The 23638-nt window shown below is 43.6% G+C and overlaps 1 protein-coding gene across 1 annotated transcript in view; it reads left to right on the forward strand.

The window, feature by feature from the left end:
* The window catches only part of LOC109918735 (nuclear GTPase SLIP-GC-like), a 140931-nt gene that overhangs the window by 89748 nt on the left and 27545 nt on the right, over positions 1 to 23638 (forward strand). The window contains exons 8-10 of the mRNA XM_048612969.1: positions 11504 to 11540; positions 11608 to 11727; positions 13271 to 13388. Of these exons, the coding sequence (XP_048468926.1) occupies positions 11504 to 11540; positions 11608 to 11727; positions 13271 to 13388 (275 nt within the window). The remainder of the gene's footprint in view (positions 1 to 11503; positions 11541 to 11607; positions 11728 to 13270; positions 13389 to 23638) is intronic.

Here is a 23638-nt window from a genome sequence, read left to right on the forward strand (position 1 = left end):
TGACGCTGCATCATTTTGGTTACCTTAGCTAAGGAGGAATATGATTACCATATATGACAGAGGCTCACCAGACTAATCCCTAGGACAGTCAGTTTGTTTTGTGAGGAAAGATTGACAAAACTGTCCTGTAATCTCTCATTTTGAGGAATGAGAAGTGATCTCATTCAAACATAAAATTCTTACAGGATGTGACAGGTTGGATGTGGATGGGATATTTCTACTGGCTGCTGAGTCTAAACCAAGGGGCATAATCTCAGAATAAGGGCCAGGTGTTTCAGAGTGAGAGGAGGAATTTCTTCACCCAGGGTGGTGAGTCTTTGGAATTTGAGATTTTTGGAAGCTGTAACATGAATATGTTCAAAGCAGGAGATCAGTCAATTCCCAGAAACTAATGACATCAAGGGACATGGAGATGTAGGTCTCTAAGGTTTTGGAGTTGATCTGTAGCTCGGGTTGTGGGTGTTGAGGTTGGTTGGCTCGCCGAGCTGGTTTGTTGTTCCACAGACATTTCGTTACCATGCTTGGTAACATCCTCAGTGCAGCCTCTGATGAAGGGTTGGTGTGGTTTCCCGCCTGGTTTTTAAACTCTGGGGTTCGTTGCGATGGATTGCCTCACTTCTGGGTTTCCTCCGTAGTGGAATGTATATGGGGTCGAGTTCAATGTGTTTATTAATAGCATGCTTCATGGAGTGCCATGCTTCCAGGAATTCTCGTGCTTGTCTCTGCCTAGCCTGTCCCAGGATCTTGGTGTTGTCCCAGTCGAAGTCGTGGTTCTCCTTGTCCATGTGGATTGAGATGAGTGAGTATTGGTCGTGTCTTTTTGTAGCCAGTTGGTGTCCATGTACTCTTGTTGTTAGTTTCCTTCCTGTTTGTCCGATGTAGTGTTTCTCGCAGTCTCTGCAGGGCATCTTGTAGATGACATTGGTCCCGTCCATGGCAGGGAGTGGGTCTTTAGTTCAGGTGAGCACTTGTCGTAGGGTTTACATGGGCTTGTGTGCCACTCTGATGACTCATCACACTACCCTACATCAGGAGCACGTCAGAACTCCCCACAAGACTTCTACAACCGCTGGGCATCAGAGCATGCTATTAATAAACACATTGAACTCGACCCCATATACATTCCACTGCGGAGGAAACCCGGAAGTGAGGCAATCCATCGCAACGGACCCCAGAGTTTAAAAACTAGGCGGGAAAACACACCGACGCTTCATCAGAGGCTACACTGACGATGTTACCAAGCATGGTAATGAAACGTCTGCGGAACAACAAACCAGTTCGGCGAGACAACCAACCTCAATAGTGTAGGTAAGTGGCTTTGAGGTAGATGAACAGTTGCGTTGTAATTGAATGGTGGAACAGGCTGGATGGGCTGAATGGCCTACACCTTCTATTTTCCTAAGCTTCCCAACACCATGGACTCTTATTGTTTGGAGCAACCTTATGTGTGGTCCCTCACCAAATGCCTTGTAGAAATCCAAATATAATACATTTACCAGTTACCCTTTATGGGTAAAGAAGGGATTGGAGTGGGAATAGTCAATACAGCCCTTTGAGCCGATTCACCAATTAACACAATCATCGCTAATCTCATCCTGGTCTCAACTCCACTTTCCTGCCTGCTCCTCATAGCCCTTTATCCAGTTTTTCATCAATAACATACCTAATTCTTTCTTGTTATACATCTTTATCTATCTTGCTTGTTACCTCTTCTAAGGATTCTAAATTTTTTTCAGGAGTGATTTCCCTTGTCAAAACCATGCCAACTGCTTGATTATGTTATGCATTTCTAAATATTCTGCTATTACACCCTGTGTAATAGAATCTGATGGAAAATGTTAGAGCCCAACTGATGGTAGGCTAATTGGCCTATTGTTACCTTTTTTTTGGTCTCCCTCCCTTTATGAACAAGGGTGTTACATTGGCACATTTCCAGTTGTTTGGGGCTTTTTCAGAATCTAAGGATTCTTGGAAGATTACTGTTATTGCATCCACTATCTCTGTAGCTGCTTCCTTGAATATTCTAGGTTGCAAATAAGTCCAGGGGACTTATAGCCTTTAACACCATTACCTTTCCTGCTTTTCCTCTCGTGATAGTTTTTCTATTTATATTCTCCATATTTTTGTGTTTCATCTAGTATTTTTAGAAAGCCATGAATGTCCTCAACTTAGTGTGAATACTGATGCAAAATATTTATTCAACTTTTTTTTTTGTCATTTCTTGGTTCATCATTTATTCTTGTCCTCTAAGGGCCCATGTTCACTTTGGCCTTTCCATTTCTTTTTATATATTTAAAGAAGCCCTTGCTGCCCATTTTTTTTATTATTTGCTAAGTTATTGTCACAGCTTATTATAACCTCCATTGTTTAATCCATGACCTCTACTATCTAAAAGGACAAGAGGATCACACCTGGGAACACCACCATTTGCAAGTTCCTCCACCATGCATCTGCCTGATTTTGAAATACATCACTGTTCCTTTCGTGTCATTGGGTCAAAGTCCTGTAACTCCCTCCCTAACAGCATTATGAATGTCCCTAGAGCTCGGGAACTGCAGTAGTTTAGGAAAGCTGCTCACCACCACCTTCTCCAGGGCAAGTAGTGATGGGGAACAATTGCTTGTTCACATCCTATCGGAAACCAAGTTGGGGTAGACGTCGGGATGAGGAGAAAGGGCCTTTGACTTTGACTTTGTAAATACTAAAGGATGTGGAACAGATGTAGGTAAATGGAGTTGAGGGTATAGCATCGCTGTGATCCTGATTGATTGGGAAACAGGTTTCTACATTCATGAGTTCAACCACTAGAAGAGAAATCCACACCTTTTTGTTTTACTGCAAACAGGGAAGAACCTCTGGAACTTCTCAGTGATAACTCAGGAGCAGAGAGAGAGAGAGAGACAGGATAAGAACAGTCAGGGTACAGTTTGATCATGCATCCGTCATCAAATACTACTTGGCCTGTCTTATCCCCTCACAGGATGCTGTGAATAATAACAATGACCTAAACATATTGACTAAATTATATACCCTGACTTACAATTCTTTTTATTCTGTTGGATGATCACAAGAAATTGGAGCAAAGATAAGTCATTTGGGCTCTTTAGCCTGCTTCACCATTCAGTATGGATGATGGCTGATCAGATTGTAGCCTTTTCTCCATTCTCTTACCTGACCGCCAACACCCTCACTCCCTTGTTGATCGATTTTATTTTTTTTTTTAAAACTCAGCTTCGATCATATTCAGTGACCCTGTCCCTACTGTTCTCTGGGGATCAAAATTCCAAAGCCTTGAACACACTGAGAGGAGAAATTCCTCTTCATCTCCATTTTAAATGGGAGGCACCCATTTTTAAATTGTGCCCACAGTTCTGGATTTCCCTCACGAGGGAAACATCCTCAACATCTACTACAACAACAACAAAAACATGTTAAGAACTGCAGAAGCTGGAAATCAGAAACAAAAACAGAAATTGCTGGAAAAACTCAGCAGATTTGGTGGCATTTGTGGTGAGAAAGCAGAGTTAATGTTTCTGGTCCAGTGACCCTTCTTCAGAACAGAGCCACAACTCAGCATCTCAATCCTCAACATCAACTGTCAGGTCCTCTCAGATCTTATTTTTTTTACTAAGATCATCTCTCATTCTTTGAAGTTCTGATGAGTATAGGCCCAATCAAACCCTTCCTCAGCAGACACTTCCTTCATCCCAAGGATCAGCTAAGTGAACCTTCACTGAATTGCTTCTATCCCTCCATAAGTAAGGAGATAATAACTATACATTGTTCTCCAGATTTGGTCTAATTAAGGCCGTTGTACAGCTGTAGCTATACGCCCCTGCTTTTACTCTAGGGAGGCGATGGCCTAGTGGTATTATCTCGGGACTGTTCATCCAGAGAACCCAGGTAACACTCTGAGGACCTGGGTTTAAATTCCACCATGGCAGATGATAGAATTTGAATTCAGTTAGAAATCTGGAATTGAGAATCAGAAGATGACCATGAATTAATTGTTGGAAAAACTCATTAATACCCTTTAGGGAAAGAAATTGCCATCCTTACCTAGCCTCGCTTATATGTGACTCCAGATCCACAATGTGGTTGACTCTTAACTGCCCTCCAAGAAATTCAAGATGGGCAACAAACGCTGGCCTAGCCAATGATGCCCTCTTAAAGGACAGCATTCATTTGCCTTCCTAATCATTTGCTGCACTTGAATGTGGATTGTTATGATTCATTACCAGAATACCCAGATCACTGTGGACCATACAGTTCTGCAGTCTTTCTGTATTTTAATAATGAGCTACTTTTCTGTTCTTCCTGCATGTAAACTCTCGTATTCCCACATTATACCCCATCTGCCGAGTCACTTAATCCAGCTATATATACTTACTTACTATATACCTGCTTCATCCTTTTCACCACTTGCTTTTTTACCCATCTTTGGATCATCAGCAAACTTAGCAGCAATATAATTGGTTCCTCACGAACTTTTGTGGTGCACTGGCAGTATCCCTACCTCTGAGCCAGGAGGCTTAGGTTCAAGTCCCATCTGCTCCAGTGTGTATAGCAACATCTCAGAACAGGTTGATTTTAGAAGATATCTATCCTTCACCTAAGTCAATTAGTATGAATTGTAAACCGTTTGGGGCCTCTCTTAGTTTGTCAATCCAAAAGCAACCCATTATTCCCAACTCTCTACTATTGACCTTCATTGAAATGATGGAGCAGCAGCAGTCCATATTTGTGTTTATTTTCCTCATGAGGAATACCTTATTGCTGTGTGTGCTGGTCTCTGAGTACCTTGTGGTTAGTGAAAGGATGTGCTGAATGACCTCCTCCTAGCACATTGCTTATTTGACTCTCCTTTATTCTGATCAGGATGGAGCAGTCATGAACGAACTACAGACAGGAACCCTTACTGGATTGTGGATAAGTGCTGTCTCTGGTGTGTTTACTTATGGTCTGTTTTCTATACTCCATTCTGTAGGGAGCAGGCCAATCAGAAACAAACTCAAACTGACTTGGGATCAGCCTCTACCTTAGAGGCCCCTGTACTGTGAGCCACAACATGTCCTTTATAGGGCTGTTACTAACCTGGAGTTGATTAGAGTAGAATTGTTCAAAACAAGCCTCACCCGCTCGCGTTGTTAAGTTGTGAATAAGTGAGGACTGGTTGGTTGGTATATCTGTCCACAAGGCAAGAGGAAACTTGGGTAACTATATTTTAGGGCAGGGATTACGTTGAAGATCTCCCTCCACCCTTCTTCCATTTTCCTTCTTTGACTTCTGTGGCACCGATGAGCAGATTCCTTTTAACCAGAAGCTCCAGGTCCAAATGATTCTATTGTTAATTTTTTCATTGTGATAAATATGTTTCTGTGATGCTGAGCTTGGTTTCTCTGAATGCTTTGAAAGGCCTTTGTCACAGGTCTTTGAAAACTGAGGTCATCTTGGTTCCAGCATCTCCAGAGATTGTTTTGAATTTTCAAAGTGCTAATGGGAGACAGGGAGTTGGAAATGCATAAAGCGACAGTTAGTGCCCTTTACTTCCTTAAGAATTTTGAAAAGAGGTCGGTTTGTTCCTGAATGCAATGTTCACATTTTTTCCAGCAAGCCAGATTTTAACATTGCATGTAAAAGCACATCTGTTGAATTTGCTCCAGGGCAAAATAATTTCCTCTGCAATTGTCTGGGAAGCAAATACGTGGAGCTGACTAGTTCTATTATGAGCATGAGTCCTTACCTCGTCATGCGATTCTGCTGTCTGACTCGTTCTGTGGCCATGGCCTTCCCCAGAAGCTACCTGTTCTAATCAGCAAGGCAACAACAGCCTCTACAATGGCTTCTGCTGAGTCTGTGGCTGGTGCCAGACCGGCATCTCCACCTCCAGGGAACTTGCTTCACCTCCTGGCCAATTAAGGAATTTAGATTTAAAGGCACATTAGTAACAAATCTGGGTGTGAGTTTGAGATTTACATTGAAAATCTGGCCTCTGGAATCTAATGGATAAGGTTGTGTGTCAAACTATTCCACTCCAGTTTTCCTGATGCAGGCTGAGAGGGAGTACCAGGAAATCTACAAACAGTTGGTGATGGTGACTGGAAAATTTAAAGAAATGTGAAATAACTGCACAGAGGCCGGTAACCCGTCACCATGTCACCCTTTATTTACTTGTGCACAGTACGCTGGCTGTAGCCAGCCAGCTTGGAGTCTGTCGCCTGAACTGAGGAGACTCTGATTCTCCTGTTAATATTGGTCAGCCAGGGCTTCCTGATTTGTCCCAGATTAACAACTCCAATCAAGATCTCTTAGTCCACAAGATCCACTTTGTTCCAATCACTACATCCCTCTCCCTCTATGTCCGGGGATGTAAGCCTGGTCTTTCTCTTGTAGCCGTTCCTGCAATGTTTTCGCCTCAGGTTGTTTCTCTGATTCAGACTCTTACATGAGTAGCATGTACCGGACCATTGTCCTTCTTGCTTTCAGAGCATCTCTGGAAAGTTTCCTCCTCTTCTTCTGGCAGTAATAGTATTAAGGCTGCATATACCTTGGGCTCTGAGGTTCCCTTGGACAGTAGACGGAGGGGTAGAACCTACGGTTTCTGACAGGCCTTCTGGATGTTCTAAAGGGGCAGGTGTGTTTTGCTTCTGCCCCGTTTACGAGGTAACAGCTTTCAGGTGATCCATATATTTGTTCAGGACTGTCTCACTTACCTGAACTTTGTAAGTCACGGGACCTGAGCTCGCGTCAACATTGCCTTGCACCCATACAGGGTCATTCCCATGGTTCCAGCACCAAACTTCATCCCCTAAATTAGATGGAATCTTTCACTTAGAGGGGACATGTGGCTGGCCTTGGTGTTCCTGCTGCTGTTTCAGCAACTCTGCTGGAGCTATCCTTGTTGCATGAGGGGTGGCCCTATAATTGAACAGGAAATGGGACCATTTAGTATTCAAGGAAGCTGTAGGCTGCTTTTTTTAAGCCTGCCGTCAACATTTGGACTGCTCTTTCTGCTAGACTATTGGACAATAGATGTTATGGAGCTGTCCTTGCATGCCGAATGCCATTCGAATTTAGAAAATACTTGAATTCCCTGCTGTAAATGACACCCCATTGTCCATCTGGGAGTCCATGTATCGCGAACGATGCTCCCATCCCTGAGTAGTCATTCCTGAGTTTGCTGAACAAAATTTGTGCACGTCCAACCGCTTTGAATGGCCGTCCATGATGACCAAGAACATTAAGCCCATAAAGGACTGATGCAGTGGATATGCAACCAAGTCCAGGTATTACCCAAACTATTCTCATGAATGTGGGGGCAAAAAATGTTGAGGCAATCTAGCTGAGTCTTTCTCAACCGATTCCTCCCCAATAGGTTTGGGCCCGAGCCTTTTACTACCATCAGTGGTAACTGCACCGACTGCTTCTCCTCATAGGAAACCAGAATCGAAGTTGTACCCTTAATTTTCAACGGTTCCTCAGCGTGAGTTCTCAGTCTAGGTGAGGCCTTGCAAAAACTTAAAGGTTGGAGACCTGAGTGAATCTTGTTAAAGACAAGCTCTGCAACCATAGATATGGCTGCGCTGGTATCGACCTCCGTGGAAACTGGGTGACCATTTAACCAAACATTAATTTTAATCAGTTCTTATTTGGAAGTTGCTAAGCAATTTAATTGTTCCAACCCACATGTCGGAGGGTGAGGTGGGGGGGTGGGGTGGTCTTTCCAGGGTGCACACTCTTCTGGGTACCGGCCTACATTTTTTTTACTCAAATCAGACCTCGTGAGACTCCTTTGCTGTCTCCAGTCTGCATACTGGTGACAACGACGATGGCTTGCTGGCCCAGATCCTGAAGAACATTTAGCCACTTGGCTGAGGCTGATCTTTGTTGTGGGATTCTGCTGTGGGCTGGCCTAGGGTCTCTCTGCTCAGGACATGCCCTGCATGAGGCTGTGTGATTGCTGACACTTAAGTGGTGTTTCCCAAGCTCAGTCAGATAGTTGAGGGTATCCACTTCCATTGGGATGCTGTGTAGTTCCCATGCTCCACTTGCTGCATTTTCTAATGACAAAGCCAGTTTAGTGCCTGTTTGAAGTTCAGTTCGGCTTCAGCTAGTAGGCGCTTCTGCAAGGTTACATCATTTATCCCACATACCAAATGGTCCATCAGCATCTCATTCAGGGTTAACTGAAAATCACATGCACCTTCCAGTCGCCTTAACCTTGTCAAAAATCCCGATACGGATTCCCCCAGTTCTGTAACAGCCAAATAAAACCGACAGCGTCTCAGAATTGGAGGAGGTTTGGGGTCATAATATTCTTTAACCAACTCAGTTAACTCTTGGAAGATTTTAATGTCTGGTGCCTCTGGGAACTTTAAGCCCCATATGACCAAAAATGCTGCAGGTCTGCAAGCAGTCAGAAGGATTACTCGTTGCTTTTCGTCTGCCCCAGTGTCATTTGCCTAGGAAAAAAAATGCATTATTTCCACAAACTGGGTCCTGTCTTCAATGGCAGACAAGTAAAGCTTCCCAAATAAAGACATGATGCCAGAAATGCTTACCCTAACTCCATGATTACTGTTGCGAGCGAATGTTCTTCAGGCACGTACTGTTTTCTCCTGTCACCACTGAAATAACTGCACAGAGGCCGGAATCCTGTCACCAAGTCACCCTTTATTTATTTGTGCACAGTATACTGGCTGTGGCCACCTGCTCGGGTCAGTCCCCTGAACTGAGGAGATTCTAAATCTCCTGTTTATATTTGTTTATTTAACCTATTATCCTAATTAACCTATTCAGCGATGTTATTAAATACCTTTGAAGCAGGTGGACTTGAACCTGGGCCTTCTGGTCCAGAGGTAGGGATTCTACCACTATACCACAAGAGGGCCCATTAATTCCTGTTTGTATTGGTCAGCCAGAGCTTCCTGATTGGTGATTTTAACCTGGGTCAATCATAGATCTCGTAGTCAACAAGACCCACTTGGTTCCAATCACTACAAATGTATTTTGGAAGCCCTTCTAAGTCTCCCATTGGGGCCCAGGAAATACTAATGTGGCAAATCTCAATTACTACCTCATGGTGGTTCATGGAGGATGATAGTGAAGGTAAGAGCCCAAAGGAAGAATTCAAGAAATTTTGCTAAATTGGATTCACAATTGGCTGAGTGGCAGAAAGGTGATGGTTGAGGGATGTTTTAGTGACTGGAAGCCTGTGCCCGGTAGGGTTCCTCAGGGATAAGTGTTGGGGTCTTGCTGTTTGTGGTTTATATAAATTATTTAGACTTGAATGCGGGGGAGGTTGATCACTAAGTTCACAGATGACCTAAAAATTATTGGGATGGTTGTAGTGAGGAGGATAGCCTTAGATTATAGGAGGATATAGAGGAGCTGGTCAATTGGGCCGAAACAAAATTAGAAAGTGCTGGAGAAACTCAGCAGGTCCAGCAAAATCTGTGGAGAGGAATCCAGAATCAAGTCCAGTAGGACTTCAAGTGTTAACTCAAGTGTTTTTCTTTCCACAGATTCTGTAACACTTTGATGTTGTTTCAGATCTCCAGCATCCATGGTTCTTTATCCTATTTTGGTCAAATGGACTGATCAGTAGCAAATGAAACTCAGTTGGGATAAATGTGAGATGAGGCAGTTGGGCAGGACGAGCAAGGCAAGAGAATGCATGATGAACAATAGGACTCTGGGAAGCACCCAGGATCAGAGGGACCTTGGTGTACTTATACACTGGTTCGTTAAGGTATCAGGACAGGTGAATAAAGTGTTTTAAGGAGGCATATGGTATACAGTGGAGGCATAGAGTTTAAGAGCAGGGAGGTTATGCTAGAACTGCATGAAACATTGGTTAGGCCATAGCTGGAATGTTTGTGCAGTTCTGGAATCCAGATCATTGCACTGGAGAGAGTACGACAGAGCTTTACCAGCATGTTGATTGGCCTGGAGAATTTCAGTTAAGAAGAGAGGTTAGATAGAGTAGGGCTGTTTTCCTTCGAGCAGAGGAGACTGAATGAGGATATGATTGAGATGTATAAAGTTATGAGGGGCATAAAATGGATCTTTTCCCTTTGGTTGAGAGGTCAATGATTCTTGATGATTTTGAGAGTCTTTGTTAAATTGCCTTTAACGGTCTTCAGTCCAATGAGAACAATCACAGCTTCTCCATCATCTCTCACTATTATAGTTTACTGTGAATAAGCCTGGCTATTCTTGTAGCTCCTTTTCAAATTGCCCCCATTTACTGCCTTTTTCATTCTTCCTAGCAGAAATTGATCACTTCACACTTTGTTGTCCTTTGTCTGTGTCTTCCTGAAGTCTGTTGTTATCTTCCTCAGCCTTTATATTATATTTCCAAGCTCCATGTCATTGCAGGGTGGAACGGTGGCTCAGTGATTAGCACTGCTGCATCACAGCGCCAGGAACCTGAGTCCGAGTCCACCCTCGGTCAACTGTCTGTGTGGAGTTTGCACATTCTCCCCGTGTCTGCATGGGTTACCTCCAGGTTCTCCAGTTTTCTCCCACAGTCCAAAGATGTGCAGGTTAGGTGGATTGGCCATGCTAAATTGCCCATTGTGTTCAGGGATATGTAGGTTAGGTGGGTTATAGGTGGATGGGTCTGGATGGGATGCCTCTGAGGGTTGGCGTGGGCTTGTTGGGCCAAAGAGCCTATCTCCACTCTGTAGGGAATCTGATTATGTTCATCTTGAAATTATTTGTAAATCCAAGACATTAATATACCAAAAAGAATATTGTTCTCAATGACCCCTGGAAAACGCTTCAGAGAAAGGGTCCCAACCCGGAACGTCAGCTTTCCTGCTCCTCTGATGCTGCCTGGCCTGTTCACCACTACTTTCTGCTTTCTATCTCTTCATCAATTCTATGTTCATGCTGTCACTATCCCTATAAACATTACTCATCCTGTGGCCTTCAAATGTAGGTAACCAAGCTTCATGTGGTATTTTATTTCATGTCTTTTGAGCATGATATTCCATTAACAAATTTTAGGCTGTCGTGTCATTCATTCATTGTAATTATATCACCACCACTGATATTAGGCTGACCCAGAGAGTAGTCACCTCATGTATAATCTCTTTTCTTGAAATTGCAATCCTCCAATCCTGGGAAACTGCTGCCATAAGCAGAATTGAAGGAAAGAAAAAGTTTTGAATTTCTATAGCGTCTTTCACAAACTTAACCCAAAACATTTCACAGCCAATTAAGTAGTTTTGAAGAGTAATCACAGTTATAATGTTGGAAACATGGCAACTCCTACAAACAGCAGTGACATTACAATCACATGTAGTGATTGTTGAAGGACAAATAGTGGTTAGGACTGCACTAGAGCATCAGCCTAGATTTTACACTCCATTTTCTGGAGTGGGATTTGAACCCACAAACTTCTGACTTCGATGGGAGTGCTTGCACTTAGCTTCGGTTAATATGTCAGCCAAATTATTAATCTTGACACTGATATGCTCTGATTTTCTTATTTCAGAGAACAGCATTTAACTAATGAAGACATGAACTTAACTGTAAGTGATACAAGAGAAACATTCTCAGCATTGAGAACAGAATTGATTCTTCTTTTCTTTCAAACAGGATGACGACCAGCTGCTGGAAAATAGCGTAAAGCAGGAACGATACTGCATCAGACATCGCAACGAACATGTAAAGAAGACTATAAGGAAACAATATGAAGCGAAATGGACTAAACAGATGGTATGTGCTATCACTTTGGTGTTTCTACTCAGTGCAATCCATGCTGATCTGGTACAGCTCAGGGCCTAAAGGAAGATACTGTTCTAAACAAAAGGGTTTGCAGAGGTCCAGCTGAATACTGCTCAGCCACAATTAACATCACAGTGTCACCTAACAAATAATAGTATGAGCACTAAATAGACAGGGCACAATATGACACCCTGGGTCGAATTTAATGCCCTCTCTGTGATGGGTTTATTGGTGGGGGTGCATTTAATCTGGCAGGAGCTTGGTGTTTAGGGATTAAGTCCATGATGTAAAAGCATCATCCACCTGCCATTGCTTTCATCTGCTAATAGCCACCCTCATGCCCTTGCTGACAACTCCTTATCCCCCATGACTCCTGCCCACAATACTCCTTCCTCTATTATTCAGCTGTGCCTGTGTCCCTGGCAGTACTAGGCCTCAAGTGGGTGTAGTACAGTTGTTTTATTATTCATATAGAGCTGGGACATTGTTGTATTATGGATATATATTTAGTGTGGTCAGTAACGAGCACAGTCAGTTGAAGGACTTTGCCTGTTTGAAAGAGATATACAGTGAGTAAATCTGGGTATTTGGTTCAAAGTGGGATGTCAGTGCAATGGGAGGAAGAAGTGTTTTAAGTAATGTTTACTGCAGGAAGTTGTCTCGAGAGAAAGAGGTAAGTGGAGGAGGATGAAAGATATGGATCAAGAATCCATCACAGTGTGATACCAGTGGCTGAGTAATGTTATAAATCGCAATGTGATGTGAGTTCAGGGAAGGCAACCAATTTTTGAGTATTTCTAGACTTAAAGATCTCTAGTTTTTTTTTAATAGAACATAAAACAGTACAGCACAGGAATGGGCCCTTCGACCCACAATATTGTGCCAAACCTGATGCCAAATTAAACTAATTCCTTCTGCCTTGATCCATATCCCTCCATTCTTTACGTATTCATATGCTTATCTAAAAGTCACGCAGACACAGGGAGAATGTCTGTGTGGAGTTTGCACAGTCGCCCAAGGGTGGAATTGAACCCAGATTGCTGGAGGCAGCAATGCTAACCACTGAGCCACCGTGCTGCCCCTCCAGAGATTATGGACATTTCCTCTACGTTGGATTGATCGATTGAATCATTTCGTGTATTGACTATTCAATATAAAATACCATGAAAATTTTATACCATTGCCATGAATCAGCGCATTTCTCATTAACAAAATAAAAATAAAGAAAGATAACTTAAAGAGAGTCCATTTTTTCCTTCTCTGCTGCTGTAGTCCTGCTCTGGTCTTCAACCCATTCCACTCCACTAAACAGCAAACACACCTACGACACGGCTTGTGTCCCTGGATGAGGAATCCCGCTGAAATTATGGGGGGAATGAGAAGGAACATCTCAACAAATGTGAGGCTATTTTGCTTAAATTGCAAGAAAGTAATAAGTTGATGAGATTTCTGATCATTGTTTCTGTCTCTAATTATTGAACTAGGGAGCAGACATTTTGAAACAACTTTTCTCATTTCAGATTTTTATTTTCAGACAAAAGGATCTACACAATTGGAGTTTTCAAAAGATGATCTGTGTGTCTACACTGTGAGCTCAAAACAATATTGGAAGTCAAATAATGAAACATTAAGCCACATTGCTGCAGAAACAGGTTTGTGTGACCTTTGTGTTATTCTCGGTCCTGTAAAGCTATATTGGATAATGACCAAGTTTGCTGAATTAATGAAAATACGAACTTTTATTCTGAAACTGTGGCTTCATCTTGAGGTTCCACAAGAGGCAGTAAGATCACCTAATGTTGCATCACTTCCTGAGATGATGTTTATTGTGTCTCATTAGCAAATCAAAAGCTAGAATTAATCTCCTCCCTTCTTGCATCCACCCTCCTCAAGTCTCCTCCTTCCATTTCACTTTATGGAGGCAGATACTGTTTGATACCAGAATAGGTCTCTGCTCCTTTAAAGGGATTTGAGCCCAATGTGTGGTCTGTCAGACTCTGCTGAGTAGGATTGGAATCAGCTGATGACTCTAGTTTACCAATCAGGCTGTCATCTGGATTCGTAGATGAAGGCAGCATCTCTGCTCTGTTTGTTTGATTGAATACAAGACTGCTTCATAGAATCCTGACAGTGTGGAAAGAGACCATTCAACCTATAGGTTCTATATAGAGAATCCGCCCCCGCTCCCCACCCCGACCCTATATTGACCATGGCTAACCCACTTACTGTGCTCATCCCTGGACACCTATGGGATTATTTACCATGGCTAATCCATCTAACCTGCACATCTTTGGATTGTGGGAGGAATCTGGAGCACATGGTAGAAACCCACGCAGACACAGGAAGAATGTGGAACTCCACAAAGACAGTCACCCAAGGCTGGAATCAAACCTGGGTCCCTGGCGCTGTGAGGCAGCAGTGCTAACCATTTAGCCAACATGCTACCCATAATGGGATAAAAGGTTACGTTGGTGTAGCAGCCAGGCCCGTTCCATCTCCATTTATCATTTTTGGTTTGGATGAGGTAGGACTGAAAAGATGATGCAAATCCAAACTGGCTGTCTTAGTTGGAGGTCCAGTAGTTTGCAAGTTTGTGACATTTTTCATAGCCCCTCATCTGACTGAAATTATATTTATCCTCTTTCTCTAATTCATTGTCCTGTAACAGAGCATGCACGTATGTGGGAGACCAGGGAGCTCTCAGTTGTCTTCTTCCTTCTAGATACTTTTGTAGTGAATATGAGTGATAGCTCAGAACTACAAACTGGATGTTATCATTCCTTTTAGCAAAGCTTTCAGCTGTACACACTCATCTTTCAGCTTCACCATTGACTTGAGGAATCCTGGTAAGCTGGTATAATGGACAAACCCATATGATGTTATAGTCAAAGTATTCATTGATAAAATGTAAGCCATTATCTGAGATGACTTGGTCTGCATTCTCTTTGTTGCAAAGGTCTCCTTCAGTGATGTACTCACTGCTTCAGATATGCTGTGTTGTTTGACTTTTATTCATCTGAAGTAATAGTCTACTGCAACCAAGAATGTCTTCTTTTTTCTTCAAAGAAGCTTGTCCCAAGATGTTTCCATCAGGGCACAGAATAATATTTTATGTTCAAAAGCTCTTTTAAAGACGTTCTCTTAGGAACATAGATGCAGCCAGGAGGCTGTTTGGCCCTTTGGGTCTGTTCCACCATTTTTTAAGATCGAGTTGTGGTCATTACTTTCCTGCCTTTGATTCCGGTATGGATCAAGAATCACTCCAACTCATCCTTGAATACATGTAAAGACCAAGCCTCCATTATCTTTCAGGGAAGAGAATTCCACACTCTAATGACACTCTAAGAGAATAATTTTTTCCATCATCTCTGTCTTTTTCTTAAACTGTGTGGCTTAGTTTTGGTTTGCCCAGAAGAGAAAAGATTGACTGAGTATCCAGATTATCCAGTCCCCTCAGGATCTTGTATGTTTCAATTAGATCACCTCTCATTCTTCTAAACTCCAATGGGTATGTGTCTGACCTGTTCAACCTTTCTTCATTAAATTATCCCAGGAATGAGTTGAATGAACCTTCTTTGCACTGCTGCGAAAGCAATTGAATCTTTTCTCAAATGAGAAGAGCAAAATTATATAATGTTCCAGACATCATCTACCAAGGTCCTATAAAACTGCAGTAAAATTTTCTTACTCTTATATTTCATTCCACTTGAGACAAACAACATTTCATTCAGCTACCTTGTCACAAATTAACTTTGTGATTCACGTACCAATACACCCAGATCCCTCTGCACTACAGAGTCATGCAATCACTCTTCATTTAATAGCATGTTACTTTTCTATTCTTCCTGTCAAACTGAACAAGTTCATGTTTACCCACATTACCATCTGTCAACGTTTTTGTCCATTCACTTAACCTGACTATATGCCTTTGCATACTCTTTACCCTCACTTAACACTTTACTTTCCTACCTATCTTGGTGTCATTGGCACAATTAGTTACCTCCCCTTTAGTCCTGTCATCTAAATCATTGATATAGATTGTAAATATAGTTGAGAACCCAGCACCAAAGTCTCTACAGCTGGTCAAACTTAAAATGACCATTTTATCTCCAAACTTTGCTTTTATGTTATCTAGTCAATCCTTTATCGATGCTGTTACGTTACCCCAAACATTATGTGATTTTGTGCACGTATCCCTTTGATATGACAACTTATGCAGAACATAGAACTATTTAGCACAGGAAGAGGCCCTTCAGCTCATGGTGTTGAGCAAACAGTACGCCTGAACTTGGTCCACACCCCTCCATTCTTTTAAAACCCCAATCATATCTACCTCCACCATCACCCCTGGCAGGGCGTTCCATACACTTACCATTCTGTGTAAAAACGTTTCCCCTCACGTCTCCTTTGAACTTCCCCCCTCACTTTAAATAAATGCCCCCTACTATTAGACATTTCAACTCTGGGAAAAAGATTATGACCGTCAACCCTATTTATGCATCTGATAATTCTATAAACTGCTATCAAGTCTCCCCTCAATCTCTGCCACTCAAGAGAAAACAAGCTAAGTTTTTCTAGCCTCTCATTGCTCAAACTCTCTAATCCAGGCAGCATCTTGGCAAATGTTTTTCTGCACCCTCTCCAAAGCCTCCACAATCTTCCTGTAATGTTGTGACCAGAATTGAACGCTGTACCCTAAGTGTGGCCTAACCAAAGTCTTACTAAGCTGCAACATGACATCCTGACTCTTGTAATCAGTTATCCGACAAATAAAAGCAAGCGTGCCATACACCTTCTACACCACCCTATCTACTTTCGTGGCCGTTTTCCAGGAGCTATAGACTTGAACCCCAAAATCTCTCTATACATCAATGTTGTCCAGGATCCTGCCATGAACTGTACACTTTTCCTAAACATTTTATCTCCCAAAGTGCTGCACCTCACACTTACCTAGATTAAACTCCATCTGCTCATATCTGCAACTGATCTATATCCCGCTGTATCCTTTGTCAAAGTTCTTCAGTATTCACAACTGTGATGATCTTTGTATCATCTACAAACTGACTAACCCATCCATCTATATTTTCACCCAAGTTATTTATATACATACATCACAATCAGCACAGGTGCCAGTACGGATCACGTACTAGTTACGGACATCCAGCCTGAAAAACACCCTTGCACCACTCCCCTTTGCCTTCTATGGGCAAGCTAGTTCTGAATCCATGCAGCCAAGTGACCATGGACCCCATGCATCTAAATCTTCTGGATGAGCATTCCATGAGGGACCTTGTCGAAAGCCTGACTAAAATCCATGTAGACAACATCCACTGCTCTACCATCATCGATTAAATTTGTCACCTGCTCGAAAAATTCAATCAAGTTAGTAAGATGTAACCTGCCCTGCACAAAGCCACACTGACTGTCCCTAATTAGGCCACACTTCCTAAGCAGGTAAATTCTGTCTCTAAGAATTCTCTCCAATAACTTCCCAAACACCGATGTGAGACTCGCTGGTCTATAGTTTTCTGGATTATCCCTATTTCCCTTCTTAAACAGACGAACAACATTAGCTACTTGCTGCAGGACTTCAGCAGCGGCTAATGAGGATACAAAGATCTTGGTCAAGGCTCCACAGTCTCCTCTCTTGCCTCTCTCATTAACCTGGGGTGATACCAACAGGCCCCGGGGCCTTATCCACCTTAATGCTCTTCAAGAAATCCAACATCACTTCTTTGTTGATCTCAAAATGTCCTAGTGTATTAGTATGAACCAGAGTAATCTTACGTATCCTTCTCCTGGGTGAATACCAATACAAAGTACTTATTTAGGATCTCACCCACATCCTCTGCCTCCAAGCATAAGTTCCCTCCTTTATCCTTGAGTGGACCTACCTTCTCCCTATTTATCCTCATGTTTTAATGTATGTATAGAATGTTTTGTGAATTTTTTTTAGCCTACTTTCCAAGGTCATTTCATAGCCCCTTCTTGGTCTCCTAATTTCCTGCTTGAGTTCTTTCCTGCTTTCTTTACGTTCCTCATGGGCCCTGTCTGATTTTAGCTTCCTAAATGTTACATAGCCCTTTTTTTCCCCTTTTGACTAAATTCATATTGTCCTTCATTACCGAAGTGTCCCTTACCTTGCCATCCTTGTCCTTCCTCCTTACTGGAACATGCTGGTCGTGAACTCTCATCAGCAGGTCTTTAAACAATTCCCACATGTCAAATATGGACTTGCCTGATAACAGCTCCTCCCAATTAGCGCTCCCTAGCTCCTGCCTAATGCGGGCATACTTTGCCCTCCCCCAATTTAGTACCTTGTCACAAGGTCCTGACTTATCCTTATTCAGAGCTATCTTAAAACTTAAGGAGATGTAATCACTGTTTCCAAAATGCTCTTCCACTGCAAGGTCAGTCATCTGGCTGGGCTCATTAGCCAATACAAGATCCAGCATGACCTGTGCTCTAGTTGGACTATCCACATACTGTTTCAAGAAACCCTCTTGGATGCACTTCACAAATTGTTTCCCATCTAAGCCTCTTGCTGTAATGGAGTCCCAGTCAATATTGGGGAAGTTAAAGTCACCCACTATGACTACTGTGTTATTACATCTTTCATCTGCCTACATATTTGTTCCTCAATGTCTCGGTGGCTGTTGGGGGGCCTATAGTATAATCTAGTCAGAGTGATTGCACCCATCTTACTTTTGAGTTCTACACATATTGCCTTAATAGATGAGCCCTCCAGAGTGTCCTCTCCAAGTGTAGCTGTGACATTCTCCTTGATTAGTAATGCAACTCCTCTCTATCTTGTCTAAAACAATGAAACCATAGGACGTTGAGCAGCCAGTTCTGTCCCTCTCTCAACCAAGTCTCTGTAATGGCCACAACATCGCAGTCCCATGTACTGATCAAGGCTCTAAGCTCATCTGCCTTTCCTATAACACTCGTTGCATTGAAATTAACACACTTCAGCCCATTAGTACCACTGTCTTGATTTACCTGTCTCTGCCTGTCCTTCCTTTCTGATTTACTGGTCCTAACATCTACCTTCGCCTCGATCTCTCCATTTGTTAACCTGCTGCTCTGGTTCCCAGCCCCCTGCCACTCTAGTTTATACCCTTCGGAGTAGCACTAACGAACCTCCCTGCAAGGATATTAGTTTCCTTACAGGTTAGGTGTAACTCATCCCTCTTGTATAGGCCACCCCTGCCTCAGAAAAGGTCCCAATGATCCAAGAACCTGAAATGCTGCCCCTGCACCAGCTTCTCGGCCACGCTTACATCTGTCCAATCTTTCTATTCCTTGCCTCACCAGCATGTGGCACTGGTAGTGACCCAGAGATTACTACCCTTGAGGTCTTGCTTTTCAACCTCTTTCCTAACTCCCTGCAATCAGTCCGTAGGACCTCATCCCTCTTTCTACCAATGTCATTGGCACCACTGTGCACAATGACCTCTGGCAGCTCACCCTCCCTCTTAAGAATTTCCACTCAGAGACTTCCTTGACCCCGGCACAAGAGAGGCAACACAACATCCTGGAGTCTCGAAACACCTGTCAGTGCCCCTAACTAGCGACTCACCTACCACTGTCACTTGTTTGGATCTTGCCCGATCCTGCTCTAAAGCAGAGCCAGTTGTGGTGTCACAGGTCTGGCTGCTGCTGTTATACTCCCCTAAGAGGCTATTCCCCACAACCATATCCAAAATGGTATACCTGTTAGAGAGGGGAATAGCCACAGGAGACTTCTGCACTACCTGCCTGCCTCTCCTCATGGTCTCCCATCTACCTGTCTGAACCTGTGGTGTGACCACCTCCCTGTAACTAGTGTCTACCACACTCTGTGCCCCCTGTGTGCTCCTCAGTATATCCAACAGTTGCTCTAACCGAATGATGCGGTCTGTGAGAAGCTGCAGCCAGTCACACCTCCTGCAGATATTGTTGTCAGAGATATCTGGCAGGAGAAGCACACCATTGTCCTAACAGCCATCTCTGCCCCTTTACGCTAAGTAAAATCAAAGAATCATACCTTGCCTTTATCTTGCTCGCCTTACTCACTGAAGCCCAATATTCACCTAAGCATGCAATTTTACCAACTAGCAACGCAGTCTGGTTACTTAAATTACAAACACAATCTTTATAAACAGACCAAATACCCTCAAGACTACAACAAACTTAGCCTCTCTCAATCGTTCTCTTCATTTTCTTTGGTTAGAGGAGGAAGGAAGGATGGAAACACTGCAGTAATGTAATTTTTGGGGCTTACTATTCCCTCACAGTGCTGATCACTTGTGGTGACTGAGCGAACCTCTCCCAGAATGCTCCTCAGCAAAATCTCTCTCCCAGCCTCTGTTAGATGCTCTTCCTCTTGCTTATCACTGGGGTGGGGGTGTTCTTCCTCTCTCCGCTGATCAGTTTGGGTGACTGAGCTGACTTCTCCCAGAATGCTTTTCTAAAATTTCAAAAATATACTTTATTCATAAAAAATCTTTGGATAAATACATTGACACAAAGCAGCTCAGTTCCACACAGTTGCACATCAAGCAAGCAAACAAGGCATTGAACTTTGAACTTTGACTCTATCCCAAAAACAACCAAAGACCTCTTTTACTCAATACTAGTATTTACATATATTTGAGGCACTAAGAAGGTCCAAGAACTAAACAGACCCCCCTTACCTTCAACAGAAAGACATCAGATAGTGGTCTTTCCCCAGTGTGCCTTGGTGGCAACTGCCCCAACGTTTAGTGTGTCCCTCACACATAGTCTTGGATCTTGGAATGTGCCCAGTCTGCAGACACTTTGTTAGGGTCAGCTCTTTGTTCTGGAAAACCAACAAGGTTTGGGCAAACCAAAGAGTGTTTTTCACAGGGGTGGTGGTTCTCCAGGTGCAGTTAATGTTTGTCTCAGTGTGCATCCCAGGGAACAGACCATAGAGCACAGAGTCCCATGTCACTGAACTGCTCGGGATGAAGCTCGACACAAACCGCTGCATCTTCCTCCAGACTACCTTTGCAAAGGCACAATCCAGAAGGAGATGTGTGACAGTCTCAACTCCCCTGCAGCTACTTTGAGGGCAGTGGGTGGTGGCGCAGGCTGACTAGGCGAGCATGCGTAGATAGGTTCTTGATTATCAAGGGTTATGGGGAGAAAACGGGAGAATGGTGTTGAGGAACTTATCAGCCATGAGTGAATGGCAGAGCAGACTCGATGGGCTGAATGGCCTAATTTCTGCTCCTATGTCTTATGGTCTTATGAACGATCTTACAGGTAGAGCCCTTCTCACCACCAGCCAAGTGATGTCCTGGTGCTTGTTGGAAAGTTCTGGTGATAAGGCATTCTGCCAGATGACTTTGACAGTCTGCTTGGGGAACAACACAACAGGATCCACCCTCTCCTTTTCTGTCAGGGTCTCAAGGACGCTATGTGCTGACCACTTCCTGATGGACCTTTGGTCAAAGGTGGTTTTCTTTGCAAATTTCTCTACGAACGACGGGTGACATGGAACGGTCCAACTACTTGGAGCGTTCTGCGGCAGCAAGGCCAGTCCCATCCTTCACAACACCGGGAACATGTAGAACCTCAGTATGTAGTGATGCTTGGTGTTTGCGTACCGAAGATCTACGCACAGTTTGATGCAGCCACATACAAAGGTGGCCATCAGGGTGAAGGCAATATTGGGTATGATCCCCACTCCCCCCTTATCCAGAGTTTTGTACATGGAGTCCCTGCAGACCTGGTCTAATTGGGCTTCCAGGTGAAATGGAAGATGGCTCGGGTGACTGAAACAGCGAAGTTTTGGGGGATGGGCCAAACCAGTGCCCCATACAACAACAGAGAGAGTGCCTCACACCTGATGACCACGCTTTCACCCACAATAAGTCGTTCTGCCATCCTCTATTGGATGCTCTTCGTCCTGCTTCTCACTGGGGTGGGATGTTTCTTCCTCACTCTGCTGATCAGTTGTGGTGAGTGAGCCAACTTCTTCCAGAGTACTCCTCAGCGAAGTCTCTCTGCCGCCCTCTTTGCATGCTCTTCCTCCACACATCACCCACTGTGCTAACACACTTGACCCAACCACAGACACACAAATCAAGATAATTGGCAGTAGAATTATACTGGAATTGAGAAGTAATTTTGTCATCCAGAAAGTAGAGGAAATCTGGATCTCAATGTTTAAGAGGGTGCTCTAGGCAGAAAACCCCTGTGCATTTAAAAAACATTTGGGTATGCATTTGAGGTCTTGTAACCAAGTGTACTCTGAGCCAAGAACTTTTGAGTGGGTCAGACTGGCAGCTAACACAGCATGTGCTGAATAGTCTGCTCATGTGCCATTAAGTTTGAGCTTCTGACAGAATATTCAGTAAAATCCCTAGCTGACAATTCACTGCATCTGTACTGACAATAGATGGACATTGACTGCATCCATACAGAGAACAGATGCACAGATAATATTTACAGCCATGTTTCCTCAGAGCAATGAAACACAATCAGGGCGGCACAGTGGCTCAGTAGTTAGCACTGCTGCCTCACACTGTCAGGGACCCGGGTTCAATTCCACCCTTGGGCGACTGTCAGTATGGAGTTTGCACGTTCTCTCCGTGTCTGCATGGGTTTCCTCCGGGTGCTCCGGTTTCCTCCCACAGTCCAAAGATGTGCAGGCTAGGTGGATTGGCTATGCGAAATTGCCCATAGTGTTCAGGGATGTGTAGGTTAGGTGAGCTATAGGGGATGGGTCTGGGTGGGATGCTGTGAGTGTCGCTGTGGACTTGTTGGGCCAAAGGGCCTGTTTCCACACTGGAGGGTTTCTATGAACGATGTCACAATCCCAAGATTAACAATGCCGTTACTATTTCCGATGTAACCTTGATGTCCATTGTACCCTGAAGGTGGAAACACAGGTGGATAGAGTGGTCAAGAAGGCATACGGCATGCTTTCATTCATCGGACGGGGTATTGAGTACAAGAGTTGGCAGGTCATGTTACAATTGTATAGGACTATGGTTCGACCACACTTGGAATACTGTGTACAGTTCTGGTCGCCACATTACCAAAAGAATGTGGATGCTTTGGAGACACTGCAGAGGAGGTTCACCAGGATATTGCCTGGTATGGAGGGCGCTAGCTATAAAGAGAGATTGAGTAGATTAAGATTATTTACATTAGAAAGACGGAGGTTTGAGGGGGGGCCTGATTGAGGTCTACAAAATCATGAGAGGTGTAGACAGGGTGGATAGCAAGAAGCTTTTTCCCGGAGTGGGGGCCTCAATTACTAGGGGTCACGATTTCAAGGTGAGAGGGGATACGTTTAAGGGAGATATGCGTGGAAAGTTCTTTACGCAGAGGGTGGTGGGTGCCTGGAACACGTTGCCAGCGGAGGTGGTAGAGGCAGGCACGATAGCGTCATTTAAGATGTATCTAGACAGATACATGAATGGGCAGGGAGCAGAGGGATACAGATCCTTGGAAAATAGGCGACAGGTTTAGATACAGGATCTAGATTTTCTTTGTTCTTTGTTCTTTGTTAACCTGCAGGGAGGAACTCCTTTGCGCCTTCTGAGATGAACTCAGTCTCCAAATCATCATATTCATTTTCATTGAGGTGAGGAAAGCACTTGGTGTGCAGTTCCATCCAAAACCTAAAGCAGCTGAAGAACTGGGGAATGAATTGAAACTCATTGTTTTCAAGCCCTCACTCCATATTTGTCAATGTGTCAGCAGCACAAATGAGAATAACTCTAATATTTGAGATAACAAGGTGTAGAGCTGGATGAACACAGCAGGTCAAGCAGCATCAGAGGAGCAGGAAAGCTGACGTTTCGGGCCTAGACCCTTCTTCAGAAATGCTAGGCCCGAAACGTCAGCTTTCCTGCTCGGCCTGCTATGTTCATCCAGCTCTACA

Source organism: Rhincodon typus, chromosome 27, assembly GCF_021869965.1.
Source record: "Rhincodon typus isolate 14 chromosome 27, sRhiTyp1.1, whole genome shotgun sequence".
Classification (NCBI taxonomy): Eukaryota; Metazoa; Chordata; class Chondrichthyes; order Orectolobiformes; family Rhincodontidae; genus Rhincodon; species Rhincodon typus.